This window comes from Xenopus laevis, chromosome 9_10L, assembly GCF_017654675.1.
Source record: "Xenopus laevis strain J_2021 chromosome 9_10L, Xenopus_laevis_v10.1, whole genome shotgun sequence".
In the NCBI taxonomy this organism is placed as follows: domain Eukaryota; kingdom Metazoa; phylum Chordata; class Amphibia; order Anura; family Pipidae; genus Xenopus; species Xenopus laevis.
Window position 1 is genome coordinate 2,879,923 of NC_054387.1, and position 14,474 is coordinate 2,894,396.

General features: G+C 40.6%; 1 protein-coding gene and 1 long non-coding RNA gene across 18 annotated transcripts in view; one reads left to right on the top strand and one right to left on the bottom strand.

Moving 5' to 3' along the window:
* LOC108700782 (SRC kinase signaling inhibitor 1) overlaps positions 1–14,474 on the bottom strand; it is a 124,422-nt gene that overhangs the window by 29,300 nt on the left and 80,648 nt on the right. For 12 of the 17 annotated variants that reach the window (XM_041577315.1, XM_041577307.1, XM_041577314.1 and 9 more), the window contains 2 exons: positions 12,341–12,457; positions 6,416–6,439 (listed from right to left, as the gene is read on the bottom strand). The exons of 2 other annotated variants lie outside the window; for them this stretch is intronic. In XM_041577315.1, coding sequence (XP_041433249.1) covers positions 6,416–6,439; positions 12,341–12,457 — 141 coding nt within the window. The remainder of the gene's footprint in view (positions 1–6,415; positions 6,440–12,340; positions 12,458–14,474) is intronic. 3 more of the 17 variants (XM_041577308.1, XM_041577323.1, XM_041577321.1) reach the window with 1 other exon arrangement.
* The window catches only part of LOC108701978, a 116,525-nt gene continuing 107,275 nt past the window's right edge, over positions 5,225–14,474 (top strand). The window contains exon 1 of the long non-coding RNA XR_001933223.2: positions 5,225–5,629. This is a non-coding gene — a long non-coding RNA (uncharacterized LOC108701978). The remainder of the gene's footprint in view (positions 5,630–14,474) is intronic.

Sequence of the window (14,474 nt, forward strand, 5' to 3'; positions counted from 1 at the left end):
GACAGCTGCAAGGCCACAGGCTGACCATCCTCATGCCCTCATTAGGGGCCCCTTTGGTTCTATTAGCCCACAAGTGCCCTTTCTGGAACAGGTTTCGGGAACAATGATTTAAGGTGGGGGCAGATTGTCAAGAGGTATGTTGTGTAAGTAATTTGGCCTGGTGGTAATGCATTCAATAAAGGCCTTGGGCAACGCATGCTGTCCTCCCTTTCTTAGATCTTTCCCTATTATATAAAAAGTAACTGAAATATAATTATCTAGGCTTGCTAGCAGACTGTTGGATACATGATTCCAATGTCATTAAGAGAAAATGATAATAATATAGACAGGAACTCCAGTGTTTTTAATTCTATGTCAACATGAGCCCCTTGAACACTGCCAACTAGTAATTAGAACCCAGGGTATAAAATATGTCCAAATGAAAAGCATAGAATACCCAAAAAGCAGAAATATCTGCAGTGTGGCCAAGGCAGTGCCACTTGGGTCTATAAGCTTTATACTGGTTATATTGAGGTGGACAATTCGGTTTTCTAAGGCCTAATTCAATGTTTTGCACAGGGGTTCTCCAATGTCCTTGGAGAAGAAGATGGAGTAAACTCAGCGTAGAATTCAGCTGAGACCTGGGGATTCCAAGCCTTCATCAACTGTACATTTCATTGAGAAGAACTGGGCCTTCAGGAATCTGAATGGAAAATATGATTTTGTTCTTATGAAGCTGAAATCCAGAGATATCTAAAGGCTTTCCTAATTAGTCCACTGCCCTATATTTATAGAAGCACCAACATAACAAGGAGATTAAAGCTGACCTGGATCTGGCCAGAAGCACCATAAGTTGATTATCAGGAAGCCCCAAATAGAAAGATTAAATGGAAGGAATTAAGCTTTATTTTAGTAGCACGGCTTATCCTAAAGAAACCAAGAAACGGGCAGGGAGGCAAATGGGATGAGGCAGTTATCCAGTTAAAGCACCTGTGCAGGAGGGGTCACTTTATGCTGCTCTGGATTGAACCCAGTCCAGCAGAAACACTGGCAACAACGCTCAGAATACTCTACTTCTGACCTGTCTTGGCCAAATATGAGGGCACCAACTCTACCAAATAGGCGTCATCAATAAAGTGCAGCTAGAATGGTGGCACACTTCAATTCTGTCTTGATTCAAACTTATAATGTAGGAGTTACATGAAGGAATAAGAAGCCATTAACAGTATCTTTAATGTTAGTTAAATGTGGGTGTAATGAGTTTTTAACGTTTATTAAAATCGAGTGGGTTTTACAGGCACAAGACCGATGGCTGAGTTATACAGTGAACTCTGAGTATCACTCATGTATTATAAGGGATAATGTACCCCCTACTGTAAATGATAAGGATATTAGAAGTCACTGAGGGGTTGTTCTGTGACCATATAAAGGCACAAGGCTGCAGGCTGAGTTATACAGGGAACTCTGAGTATCACTCATGTATTATAAGGGATAATGTACCCCCTACTGTAAATGATAAGGATATTAGAAGTCACTGAGGGGTTGTTCTGTGATCATATAAAGACACAAGGCTGCAGGCTGAGTTATACAGGGAACTCTGAGTATCACTCATGTATTATAAGGGATAATGTACCCCCTACTGTAAATGATAAGGATATTAGAAGCCACTGAGGGGTTCTGTGACCATATAAAGACACAAGGCTGCAGGCTGAGTTATACAGGGAACTCTGAGTATCACTCATGTATTATAAGGGATAATGTACCCCCTACTGTAAATGATAAGGATATTAGAATTCACGGAGGGGTTGTTCTGTGACCATATAAAGACACAAGGCTGCAGGCTGAGTTATACAGGGAACTCTGAGTATCACTCATGTATTATAAGGGATAATGTACCCCCTACTGTAAATGATAAGGATATTAGAAGTCACTGAGGGGTTGTACTGTGACCATATAAAGGCACAAGGCTGCAGGCTGAGTTATACAGAGAACTCTGAGTATCACTCATGTATTATAAGGGATAATGTACCCCCTACTGTAAATGATAAGGATATTAGAAGTCACTGAGGGGTTGTTCTGTGACCATATAAAGGCACAAGGCTGCAGGCTGAGTTATAATGGGAACTCTGAGTATCACTCATGTTTTATAAGGGATAATGTACCCCCTACTGTAAATTATAAGTAGTCATTGAGGTGTTCTGCAGGTGTGTTTCATATAGTATAAGCAAATTCAATAGGACTTCATATATCTTTATATTTTAAAATTGTGCATTATTTTTAAACATGTTTCAAGTTATTGTGACAATAGTGACATCACTACACACCATTCATAATTGATGACATCACTAAGCACCATTTATAATTGATGACATCAATAACCACTGTTTATAGCAGTGTGTAAAACTGCTTCTTTTTAATTAAGTGTAAAGCAGCGTGAACCTATTGATATAGAAAATGTTTGGCGTTTTACAGTCTCCAGCACCATTGTTCTGTACGAAACTGGATGGAACAGAAGAAGTCACCAGACTATAAAGGCAGAGACGAGCTAAAGCTCACAGTCATCTCAAACAGTCCTGAAGGAAATTAGTGCTGGTATATTGAACATTATAAGGTTATCACACTGGGTATTTATTCAGTAAATACCTATCTGTATTCCCAGTGAGACCCACATTATCAGGTGCCACTTAAGCCACTCCAAGTCCCTAAACTACACATTGCAATGCTCGTTATAATTAGCCATTATGCATACGGACCCATATGGTCATTTCTGCTTCTCTGCCAAGCTGACCTTTGCTATTATGCCTCCACCCAGCATGGGCGGCCAGTTTTATTTCTGTAGAAATCACAAAGGAATGAGACACCGTTGTTCCCTCGGCAAATGTTTGCAAAGGCCGGTGAGATAGACTGAGTGCTGTGTGCAGTAACCAAGCTACCCAAGCTGACTAACAACGAAGAACTCCCAAAGCAAACACTCCCTGACCTTTATGGGTGGCCCTCAGTATTTACAGAGCAAAACGCCTTAAGGGCATCACAAGTGATTATTAAGCTGATGGAAACACACAGTCTAATGTTCTTTCTGAATGTAAACAGACTGATATTGCTAGAGCTGAGCAGCTTACAGGAATCATATATGTGGATTTTATTTTTTATTCAGGACTGTTTCTATGCTAGACCAGTAGTGTAACTATAGAGGAAGCCGACCCCACAGTCACAGGGGAGCCGGAGTCTGGGGTCTGGGTACTCTATAGCTAATAAAAAAATCCCTCCTCCCCAGCTCCTCTCTCTTACAGCGAGGAAGGGGAAAGCAAGTCAGACGGGATGTGGGTGGAGTCAGGGTGGGACCTGGGCAGGGCAGAATGTGGGTGGGGCAGAGGCGGGATGGGAAGTGAGCGGGAAGATGGGGATTGGAGTCATTTTGCAGGGGGGCCCAGCGTACTCTAGTGCTAGACATATTTTTATGGTGTCTCCCCATAATGACAAATTTAATAGACAAAAAACTTTAAAGGGATACGGTCATGGGAAAAAATTTTTTTTTCAAAAGGCATCAGTTAATAGTGCTGCTCCAGCAGAATTCTAAACTGAAATCCGTTTCGCAAAAGAGCAAACAGATTTTTTTTATTTCAATTTGAAATCTGACATGGGGCTAGACATATTGTCAGTTTCCCAGCTGCTCCCAGTCATGTGACTTGTGCTCTGATAAACTTCAGTCACTCTTTACTGCTGTACTGCAAGTTGGAGTGATATCACCCCCCCAGCAGCCTAACAACAGAACATTGGGAATACACTTGCTGGTTTAGGAATTACATTTTATATTTTAGAGTGAATTGTTTGCAGTGTAAACAGTGTCATTTAGAAATAAAAAAATGACAGAATCCCTTTAATGTAAATTCCTAGTGGAAAAAACATAATCATTGCATAGCCTGTATTTGCTGAGTAAAAGTCTGAGAAGGACCTTATAGAAAATAGGGAGGATAATAATGATCAAGTTGGAAGTGTAACAGTAGGGGAAACAGATTATGGAGCCCAATAAGGATACAAGGGGCTGAGTGCAGTGACTACAAGTGAAGACCCATAAGGGCTGTGTATTGGAACCTGCCAGACGGAACATGTATGGAGGTTTGGTTGCCAGAGGGGCTGCTATAAGATGCTGTAAAAAAGTCAGTATTTATTGGGCTGGTGGAGGCTGTTTGGGCCTCTGTGTATCTGAAATGCCAGGGCCTATTTTAATTCTCAGTCCGGATCTGGCTAGTAGAAGAGCAAAGAGAGTGAAAACAAGTTTGGGAGTTTGATGATTGGGAAACAATAGACTGCTGGGGAGGACAGTCTAGGGGTTGTGTATTGGAAACACTATGGGGAATGAGGGAAAATCTGAAATATTTGGTGGTGGGGTATTTTTGTCTTGAGTGACAGGAGGCTCATTACACATTACAGACCTTATGTGGGTGAGGCTGGAAATAGTTGTTGCTGGGGGGTGCAGGTAGATAAATATATAGGAAGGTCAGTGATGCCAATGTTATTAATAGGGAATAAAGATAAATATATAGGAAGGCCAGTGATCCCAATGTTATTAATAGGGAATAAAGATAAATATATAGGAAGGTCAGTGATCCCAATGTTATTAATAGGGAATAAAGATAAATATATAGGAAGGTCAGTGATCCCAATGTTATTAATAGGGAATAAAGATAAATATATAGGAAGGTCAGTGATCCCAATGTTATTAATAGGGAATAAAGATAAATATATAGGAAGGTCAGTGATCCCAATGTTATTAATAGGGAATAAAGATAAATATATAGGAAGGTCAGTGATCCCAATGTTATTAATAGGAATAAAGATAAATATATAGGAAGGTCAGTGATCCCAATGTTATTAATAGGGAATAAAGATAAATATATAGGAAGGCCAGTGATCCCAATGTTATTAATAGGAAATAAAGATAAATATATAGGAAGGCCAGTGATCCCAATGTTATTAATAGGGAATAAAGATAAATATATAGGAAGGTCAGTGATCCCAATGTTATTAATAGGGAATAAAGATAAATATATAGGAAGGAGCGGTATTTTGTTCAGGAAAAGGTGGCAACTCTAGGTGCAGGTGAATGTCACGTTTTTATTGCCCTAAACACTGTGTGTGACCATAGTATCCCCTTGTATAAAATTCTCTTGATTTTTTCAATACTGTCCATCAGACATCACTGTTTATTGTTTGTTTTGCTTTGTATATAGAACAGAACCAGTTTCAGGCTGACTAGAACCAAAGCTTTAGTGAGAGTCGTCCTAATAGGGCATCAAAGCTTTTATTGCTGCAAAAGGTGTCTCTACAGAAAGGGGAAACTACTGTACCCCTGAAAATACCTCATATGAGTCTCTGCGCTCACACACAAACCAAGAGCTCACACACACACATGCTAGGTTACGCCAGCCAATGGGCAGAACCGAGTCACTCTTCTTCCTGTTTTAGTGAGAACCTGTGTGTGATTTCCTGTCAGGTGATCAGGAAGTTAAACATCATAACAGAGTGCCACATAAATATCAGTTCAGTCAGAAATGATCTCTTAGTTAGATGTTCATTCCAAACCTACTGGTTTCCTTTTACACAAGGCTGCCGGCTCGTGATGTTTCTGAACAAAATTGTCAGAGAAAAGGTAAAGTTTGAATTTCACTACTCTAAAAATATATATATATATTGAGAGACCCAGTTAAGGGTGTGAAGACATTGGGAAGCCATTGTACAAGGGCATGGAGGGGCAACAAAACCAGCCAGCTCTGTGGGGTGGCACAGAATGCCCCCAGACATTACACCCCTCCATATACACACATACATACACACATACATACACACACATATACACACATACATATACACACATATACACACATACATACACACATACATACACACACATATACACACATACATATACACACATATACACACATACATACACACACACATATACACACATACTGTACATACACACACCACACAGACACACATACATACACACAGACACAACACACACACCACACAGACACATACATAACAGACACACAAACACACCACACAAACAGGACACACACACAGATACACCCACAGACACACCACACAGACACAACACACACAGATACACACACAAACACAGGACACACACCACACAGACACAACACACACCCCCACAGACACACACACACCACACAGACAAACCACACAGACACAACACACACACAGATACATACACAACAGACACACACACACAGATACACACACACAACACACAGACAGAACACACAAGCACACAGACACAAACACACCATACACACAGATACACACACAACACACAGACACAAACACACCACACACACAGACAGAACACACAGAGTGAGTGAAGCGCATGCAACACGCAGTGGGGGCTCAAGTGAGTGATACTGACCTTAAAGCTCCAGTAGTTGGGTTGCTAACAAAATAGCAAAAGAAGAAAAACACCATTAAGATTTCTGTCATTACACGTCGTTTAAGGTTGTGTCATGTGTGTGTGTTCCCTGGCACCCTCTTGCAATGAAATGTCAGTTCTAGGGACTCAGGGTCATTTTCACTGACAACTTGTCACACCAATGAGATCGATCATTGGCGAAACTACATGTAACTAGATGTTACTGGCCACTCAGAAGGGAATGTTACAGTTATACAATGTACCTGATTTTCAGCAGGATTCATTTTACATTTGTTTCTCCCATAAACAGAGAAAATGTTATATATTTATGCACACAGTGTCCTGAGGTTTTACATGGCTCATAATAGTATATAGATGCTACTTAAGCTTTGTATGATGTTATAGAATATATACAAGTGTAATGCTTTGCTGTTATAGAATATATACAAGTGTAATGCTTTGCTGTTATAGAATATATACAAGAGTAATGCTTTCTCGTTTATGGAGATTACCCGAAAGCGCACCCATAATATGTGTATAAACAAGGCTGCCCAAATGGAGGCCCCAGAGCATTTTATTGACCCAGTTCACACAAGGGATCCTCTGCTAATAGGCAGATAAAGGCCGTGCGATATTTTTGTACTATATTGTCTATTTAAGTGAAAATCTATGACATACAAACATCTCTTATCCACAGGATGCTTTTATTTTTGGAACCAGGAACACTGGAGTCATTTATTATAAAGGGTTATGAGAGGAAGCTTGGAATTATGGTTTCCCTTTATAGCAGTATATGGAAGGTCCCTTGATAAATGACAGATATTATTATTTTTTTGCAAACACTAAACTAGTTGTATAAATGGATTGCCGTTTGCAGAGAGTCCTGCTTCCATGTCAGGCTATGTGCTTCTTTAAATGACCAGTAATCCCTTCAATTTTCACATCCCAACTGTGTTTAGTACAGGGGACACCTGTGCTGGAGAATTCTCTCCATACATACTATGGAGTTTGTTCAGCTATGGGGAGTGACAAATATGACCCCCTTATGCCCCAAATAGGGTTGCCACCTGGCTGGTATTTTACTGGCCCTGCCAGTAAAACTGATGCTTGATCCCAATGTTATTAATAGGGAATAAAGATAAATATATAGGAAGGTCAGTGATCCCAATGTTATTAATAGGGAATAAAGATAAATATATAGGAAGGTCAGTGATCCCAATGTTATTAATAGGGAATAAAGATAAATATATAGGAAGGTCAGTGATCCCAATGTTATTAATAGGGAATAAAGATAAATATATAGGAAGGTCAGTGATCCCAATGTTATTAATAGGGAATAAAGATAAATATATAGGAAGGTCAGTGATCCCAATGTTATTAATAGGGAATAAAGATAAATATATAGGAAGGTCAGTGATCCCAATGTTATTAATAGGGAATAAAGATAAATATATAGGAAGGTCAGTGATCCCAATGTTATTAATAGGGAATAAAGATAAATATATAGGAAGGCCAGTGATCCCAATGTTATTAATAGGGAATAAAGATAAATATATAGGAAGGCCAGTGATCCCAATGTTATTAATAGGGAATAAAGATAAATATATAGGAAGGCCAGTGATCCCAATGTTATTAATAGGGAATAAAGAGAAATATATAGGAAGGTCAGTGATCCCAATGTTATTAATAGGGGAAAAAAGATAAATATATAAGAAGGTCAGTGATCCCAATGTTATTAATAGGGGAAAAAGATCAATATATACGAAGGCCTGGCAACCCTAGAGCCTGGTCAATATGAATGAAGATCCATGACAAGACCAGTCAGGTGGCAGTTGACAGGAGCCTGGTAGGGTTGCCACCTGGCTGGTATCTTACTAGCCTGGCCGGTAAAAATGATGGTTGATCCCAAAAAAGATAAATATATAGGAAGGTCGGTATTTTTTTCCAGAAAAGGTGGCAACCCTAGCCCAAAATCAAGGCAGACCACCACCCCCATTGGGTTGCTAGGCTCTGCTCCTTATGGCTTCTCACTAGCAGTCAGCAATACTAAAAAACAATGGCAGGCATAGGAAAATAACATTTTAAAATGATGGTAAAGTTAGCTATAGAGTGTCTATTGTGTTCACTATTTTATAATGTGACTTGGGCGAGTTGTTACGCAAAAAGCTCCAATGTTTCCTTCAACCTTTTCACCCAATTCCAAAAGTGCAGTGTAACTGCCATTGCCAAGCCATTGCTAAGCCTTATTGCTTGCTTATTGCTTATCCAATCCCAAAACTGTTTTGCAGTGTTTTGCTCAGTAAACTCAGCCCCACCCAATCAATGCCTGTCACCTTGCAAAAAAGAACTCGAAAATCATTTCAGCCCATTCCTCCCTTAGGGTCTATCAAGCCAGCGGTGAACAGCATATGCTATTATTAGAGGGGTTCCCCAGACTGTAAAGGTTATGAGGGTGCCGTTTGTGCCAATTAGATATTCCAAAACTATAGTGGTTGAATTACAACTCCCTGCATGTCCATACAAATGCAACTGAGGTCTCAATGTGCTGATATAATGCATATTTTATGCATGTCACTATTTTCATTATTTATTAGAACATATTTACAAGTTTTCAACGCATTCCAAAAACTATTAAAAAAACAACGAATTTTAAAGGCACGAATCCTGCTCTTCTGTGTATTAGCTTTCCATTATTTATCATGAGTCGTTTTCAGCAGGCAGTTTGTGAGTCTATTCCGGTGGCATCTCGGTGTATTCCCACAGCGCCAGGCAATCAGGGTTCCATACTAGATGTAGCGTGGTTTGTATAATAGAAAACACTTGGGGGGATTTTCCCAAGGTCACCCCTCAATGTCACTCTACAATCTCTCTGCCTCGTTCAATACCAACCGCCTGGGTAAACTGTGTTTTTTTTCCCCTCTATACCATTAATATTAATTTTTAATCTTTTTTTGCGCTGCGAGAGGAGCCTGCAGCATGTTAATGAGTCTGTGATTCATGCCCGAGACTCACATGGTATTCTGTATGTATCTTGGCAACAAAAATACTACTCCCAACATCTCTCTGCTAGTCAACTAGGCATGCTGGGGGTTGTAGTTTTAACCAGTGTGGGTTGAAATGAATTCACCAGCACAAACAGCTGTCATGTACAATAATGTCTGTGGCCGAAGAACAAATTAAAATCAGTGCTGGGCATGATGAGTCTGATTAGCCTCAGGGAATGGATTCCTGACAGCGCGGCCTTGGAATCCTTGAAATGGATCAGACCACTAACTCGTCGTGGCCCAGGCCTCCTGCTAGTCTGACCCTTTTCTCTCTATTGTCTGCCACTGAATGGGGTCTGGGCTCATAGTGTGAGGGGGAAAGGTATGGCTGAGATATGGCACTGCTCCTTTAATCCATTCTATTCTCTGTGTGGGTTTTATCTATTCCTGCAGCCAGCATTGCCTCTTTCACATTTTCCTCGTCCTCTTGCAGGCTTTTTAGATACATACATTGCACTGATACTGTTGGTGATTTATTTAACCATTAACCCATATATACAGTGTATATATATATATATATATATATATATATATATATATATATATTTCTTATAGAAGGACCCGCACTCCAAATTACAGTGATATAAAAGGTTTCATTTATGCATCACTCGTGCATCCAACGTTTCGGCCCACTATTGGGCCTTTACCATAGTGGGCCGAAACGTTGGATGCACGAGTGATGAATAAATGAAACCTTTTATATCACTGGAATTTGGAGTGCAGGTCCTTCTATAAGAATTATACATTTGGATTTGACCCAGTAGGTACCGTTTGAGTACAGGTACCATCTGAACTTGCACCCAATTTATCCAAGTTGGAGTGTTGAGACACAGCTGATATATATACAGTATACACAGACTTACACACACATAGGTTGGGTAATAAAAACACCCAGCGCTCACTGCTCGCTACGACTGCCTTATTTATATTCACTATTTAGCCTGCGGCACTCTCATTCCCATTTACGCATTTACTTCAGGGAGAGGTCACGATGATAAAGACATCTCCAGAAACAAAAATAATGATTTTGATTTCTCCCGTTCTAGAGGCGCATAGCCTCTCACTGTACATAATTTGGGAAGGTGCAGCAGAGTTCTGCTTGCTTGAAGCTCACCTCTGGTTCTAGGATCAAGTTTTAACACAACTTGCTTTTCTGATTTTATATTTCCTTTATCTTTTCTTATTTATCTACAGGTGCAATTGAAGAATCATCAAGTAGGGCAAATTTAAAGACCACACTTTTGTCTGTAGCAGTGGCAGGTGCAAACTGCTCAGATTGGCACCTTGTACTCAATGGACAAGGAAAGTGAAAATCAAGGAGGGGTTGCTGTTTCTCAGAGTATGCTCCAATATTCCAAAATCTTTGGTTGAATGCCAATGGCCCTTTCAGTTGTCTGGGATAGTGCAAATGCTTAACAGACTACAATTCTAAATTGTTCTTACTATACCATGCATTGGCACACTCCTATACTGCACACACACACACATCACTCAGAATTGTCAAAAGTGACATTGGGAAGAGAAGAATCAGACCAGGGAACAAGGTCAGTGATTGTAATCACTTGCTGACAAATTGACAAATTCTCACTTTCCTTGTCCTTTAATGCCTCCCATAGGCAGCAACTTCTGCCCCCAGTGCCCCCCCCCCAGCTTGCACATTCTAAATGAAATTGAAGCCAGGGACATTCCATGGGAAGCCCATGTGCTGCCCACCTCCCATCCTTTTTTTGGAACTTTGATCCTTATTTCTGCACTTACTTCCTATGTTTTTGCAATGGCAGCTCCACTTACATATGGAATGTATACTTTCTCAGTAATAATAATTAAAATCTTAAATATTTTACTAAGGGACAATATTTCAATTGACAGAATTTTGCAGAAGCCAAGGATGGTTCTACAAAGCTTTGGGTAGAGGACTGCTCAAGGACTAAGTAATCAAAAATTATAATAACAAGCTTCCTGGTTGCTGGGTTCACTGACCCTAGTAACTAGATAATTGATAAAGTCAAGGGTGGAAAGGCTAGAAGAAAAATGGAGACCAGCTGCAAGGCTGCAGGGAAACCACCAAGGCTGTAGTACAGCAAGTGACCCTGGCATTACAGGATGGTGCGGTATGCCAAGTGGGGGACTGAAATATTACACTTGCACCCCAAAGGACAATGTATACTTCTAAACTGAAATTCAGAGTTGAAGTTTTATTGAATTAAGAGGTTTCCTAATAAAAACTGATCTGCATGGCGGAAAATAGTCTATCTTGCATTTTGATTTGTTCCATAAGGACTGTAGCACATGACACATGAGCGAAACCGAAAGCAGATAATCTTTGCACCTTACAGTTCCTTCATTGCATGTATAGGGTTCTATCATTTACCAACCAACCAGGCACAACATCCACAGTTCAGCCAAGGAAATCACATGATGTTTGCCCAAGTGGAAATGCTTCTAAGGGCCTGCTCGATAGGTTGAGGACCATTCCAGACAAATTCATACATATATAGTTAATCTCAGATAGGAATTCACGCTGACTAATTTCGATCCCTTGCAAAATATTCAGTCCCCAATACTAAAAAAAACACTGTATGCATGACCTATCCTGGTCAGAATGGTGGCAGTTGAAGTTCAATAGCCAGTTTGTTCCTTCTAATCGGACTACTGTGTTCCTCAAGATTTGTCATGGCAATAACTCTTATGTGGTAATGTTGACGTGTAATGAGATAAACTATGCAGTTATGAAGAGGAAGATTGTAAAGTTTTTGCTAAACCTGGACCTGGCCTGGAAGTGTAGAACCCTACCCCATGCCACCTGACAGTCAGCAAGATGTCTGCCTCGGACATTCCAAGATGGGCCTACCAGTGTATGCGGGGAATAAGGGAAGCTTACCGATGATGGATTATCTAGACACACAGGCACAGCATTCTCCTGTGTATCCCTATACATCAAGGCATCAGGGTTGCATGAAGTCCCTGCAAGCAGGAGAGGTGAAGCACCTTGGAGCAACTGGAGAGAAAAGGGAGACAGGGAAAGGATGAAAATAAAGGACTAAAAATGCCTAATATCAACACAGCAAATGTCTGGAAGAAAAAGAGAGCAAGAGAGAATACAGCTGGGTTCCAAGATTGAATAATGATTAGGTGGAACAGGTCTAATTATTTGGGAGGCCTTTCTGCAGGCACCTTTTAATCAAGTGGCTACTGATCACCTTCTGCAAATCCTTTGATTAAATTATTCTTCATATTCCCACTCGCTACACCTCAAAAAATACAAGCACAGCCCTTCTATTCCTAAATAGCATTATAATAGCATTATGATCTCTTGAGGAGATACCATCAACCTGTATTCTAAACTGATGTACAATTTGGGGTTCTCCGAACGCTGCTCTGTCAGAGAAACATCTGCAACCATAACCCTGGAGCTGAAATTTCTCCAGGCAAAGCCACCCACCTTTTTGTATATTGAAACTATTATGAGATTACAGTCTCTTGAGGTTGTTCCTATTACGGCATGTTGTTTTGTGTAGCAAAACCCATTAGATATTTAGGAATTAAATTAGAAAATTGAATATTACATTGCCAAGCTGTTACTTTGAATTGTTACATGCAATGGATTTGATTCCCCCACCGTGATGTATTTGTACACAGTGTATTGCCATTACACAATCAGGTGAAGAAATGAAACATAAAGAAGACTGCAGTAATTGCCAGCATATTAATTATCCTCAGACTGTGGCTGATGCCGGCATCATCTTTGCTCAGCTACGTCCCTGCTGAAAGATGAGCTACAGTTCTCAGTCTCTTGTGTCCAACTGTCACCTTCACTTTGTCAAAACCCTGTCTGCCCGCCAACCCTTTTCATCAACCAATCTGGCCAGGCACTCAAGGAATGCCACACATTTCCCAAATAAATCATGGCGTTCTACGTTATGGAGATAAAAACTTACCGGGGGAACCAGTGATGGGAAACTGAGCTACTCTTTCTATGGTGCATTGATACAGTCAATGACATTGTCATATGTTATCATCTATAATGGTCTGTGTAGATACTATTACCATCACCAGGGGAATGGAGTATAAAATAAAAATATCTTTAACATTAATTGGGGGGGGGTGATGAATACAGAGAGAACCCCAAAATACTATGACTACAAGATATATGTCGGCAAGTAAACAAGGAATGGTTGTCTCCAAACTTCAAGAGGGATACAAGTGGTATCTACTCAAAAGGAGGAGAATAACAAACATTTGCAGAAGATTAGCCTCGTTGGACCCTTATATATATGTTCATAAACAATTTTTAGATCTCCAATGGAAAGCCTTCTACTGCCTACTTTAAAAAAACATCTACAGGGACCACCTTAGTGAAATGATGTTGTAGATATATGACCCCTGTACTGAACCCATAGCACGACTTAACCCGCCTCCCCAATGATGTCATACGTGAACTGATAGGAGAATCTACGCTCACGGCTCAAGCACTGACGTCATCGCTCTATAGTGAAGTTTCGGCAAAGGAACAGAAAAGCCCATGTGATACAGAAGACAATTTAGAATATGTATGCTGTGCCTGCCATAATTGATTTGAAGCTGTCTGAAACTCCCAGCATCCCCCGGCTGCCAAGGGGGTGTCACCAAAGGGGGCCCATGTAAGCACCCATTAGCAAAAGGCCTGAGCAGGAGAAGAGAAAAGGGAGGCAGTTACCTGTCGGGTACATGGCAGGAGGCAAGTAATCTGAAATACAAACGCTGGGAAGAGGAGGTCTCAGGTTGCAACTGCCAGCAGCAAACAATACTGGCCGTGTTCCTGATTACACCTGCCCAGTGAGATAATTCTCCATTTAAATACTGCAACCCGATCACCGACATGGAAGGGAAGTGCAAATCTTTTCACTAGACTGTCACAGCACCGGTGATTTATCTGGAGTCGCTGAGCCGGCTGAGCGGAGGGAAATGACACCCAAAAGGACCTAGAGACAAGAAGAACGATGCCCTGACACACCCCTTCCGAGCACACAGCCTTA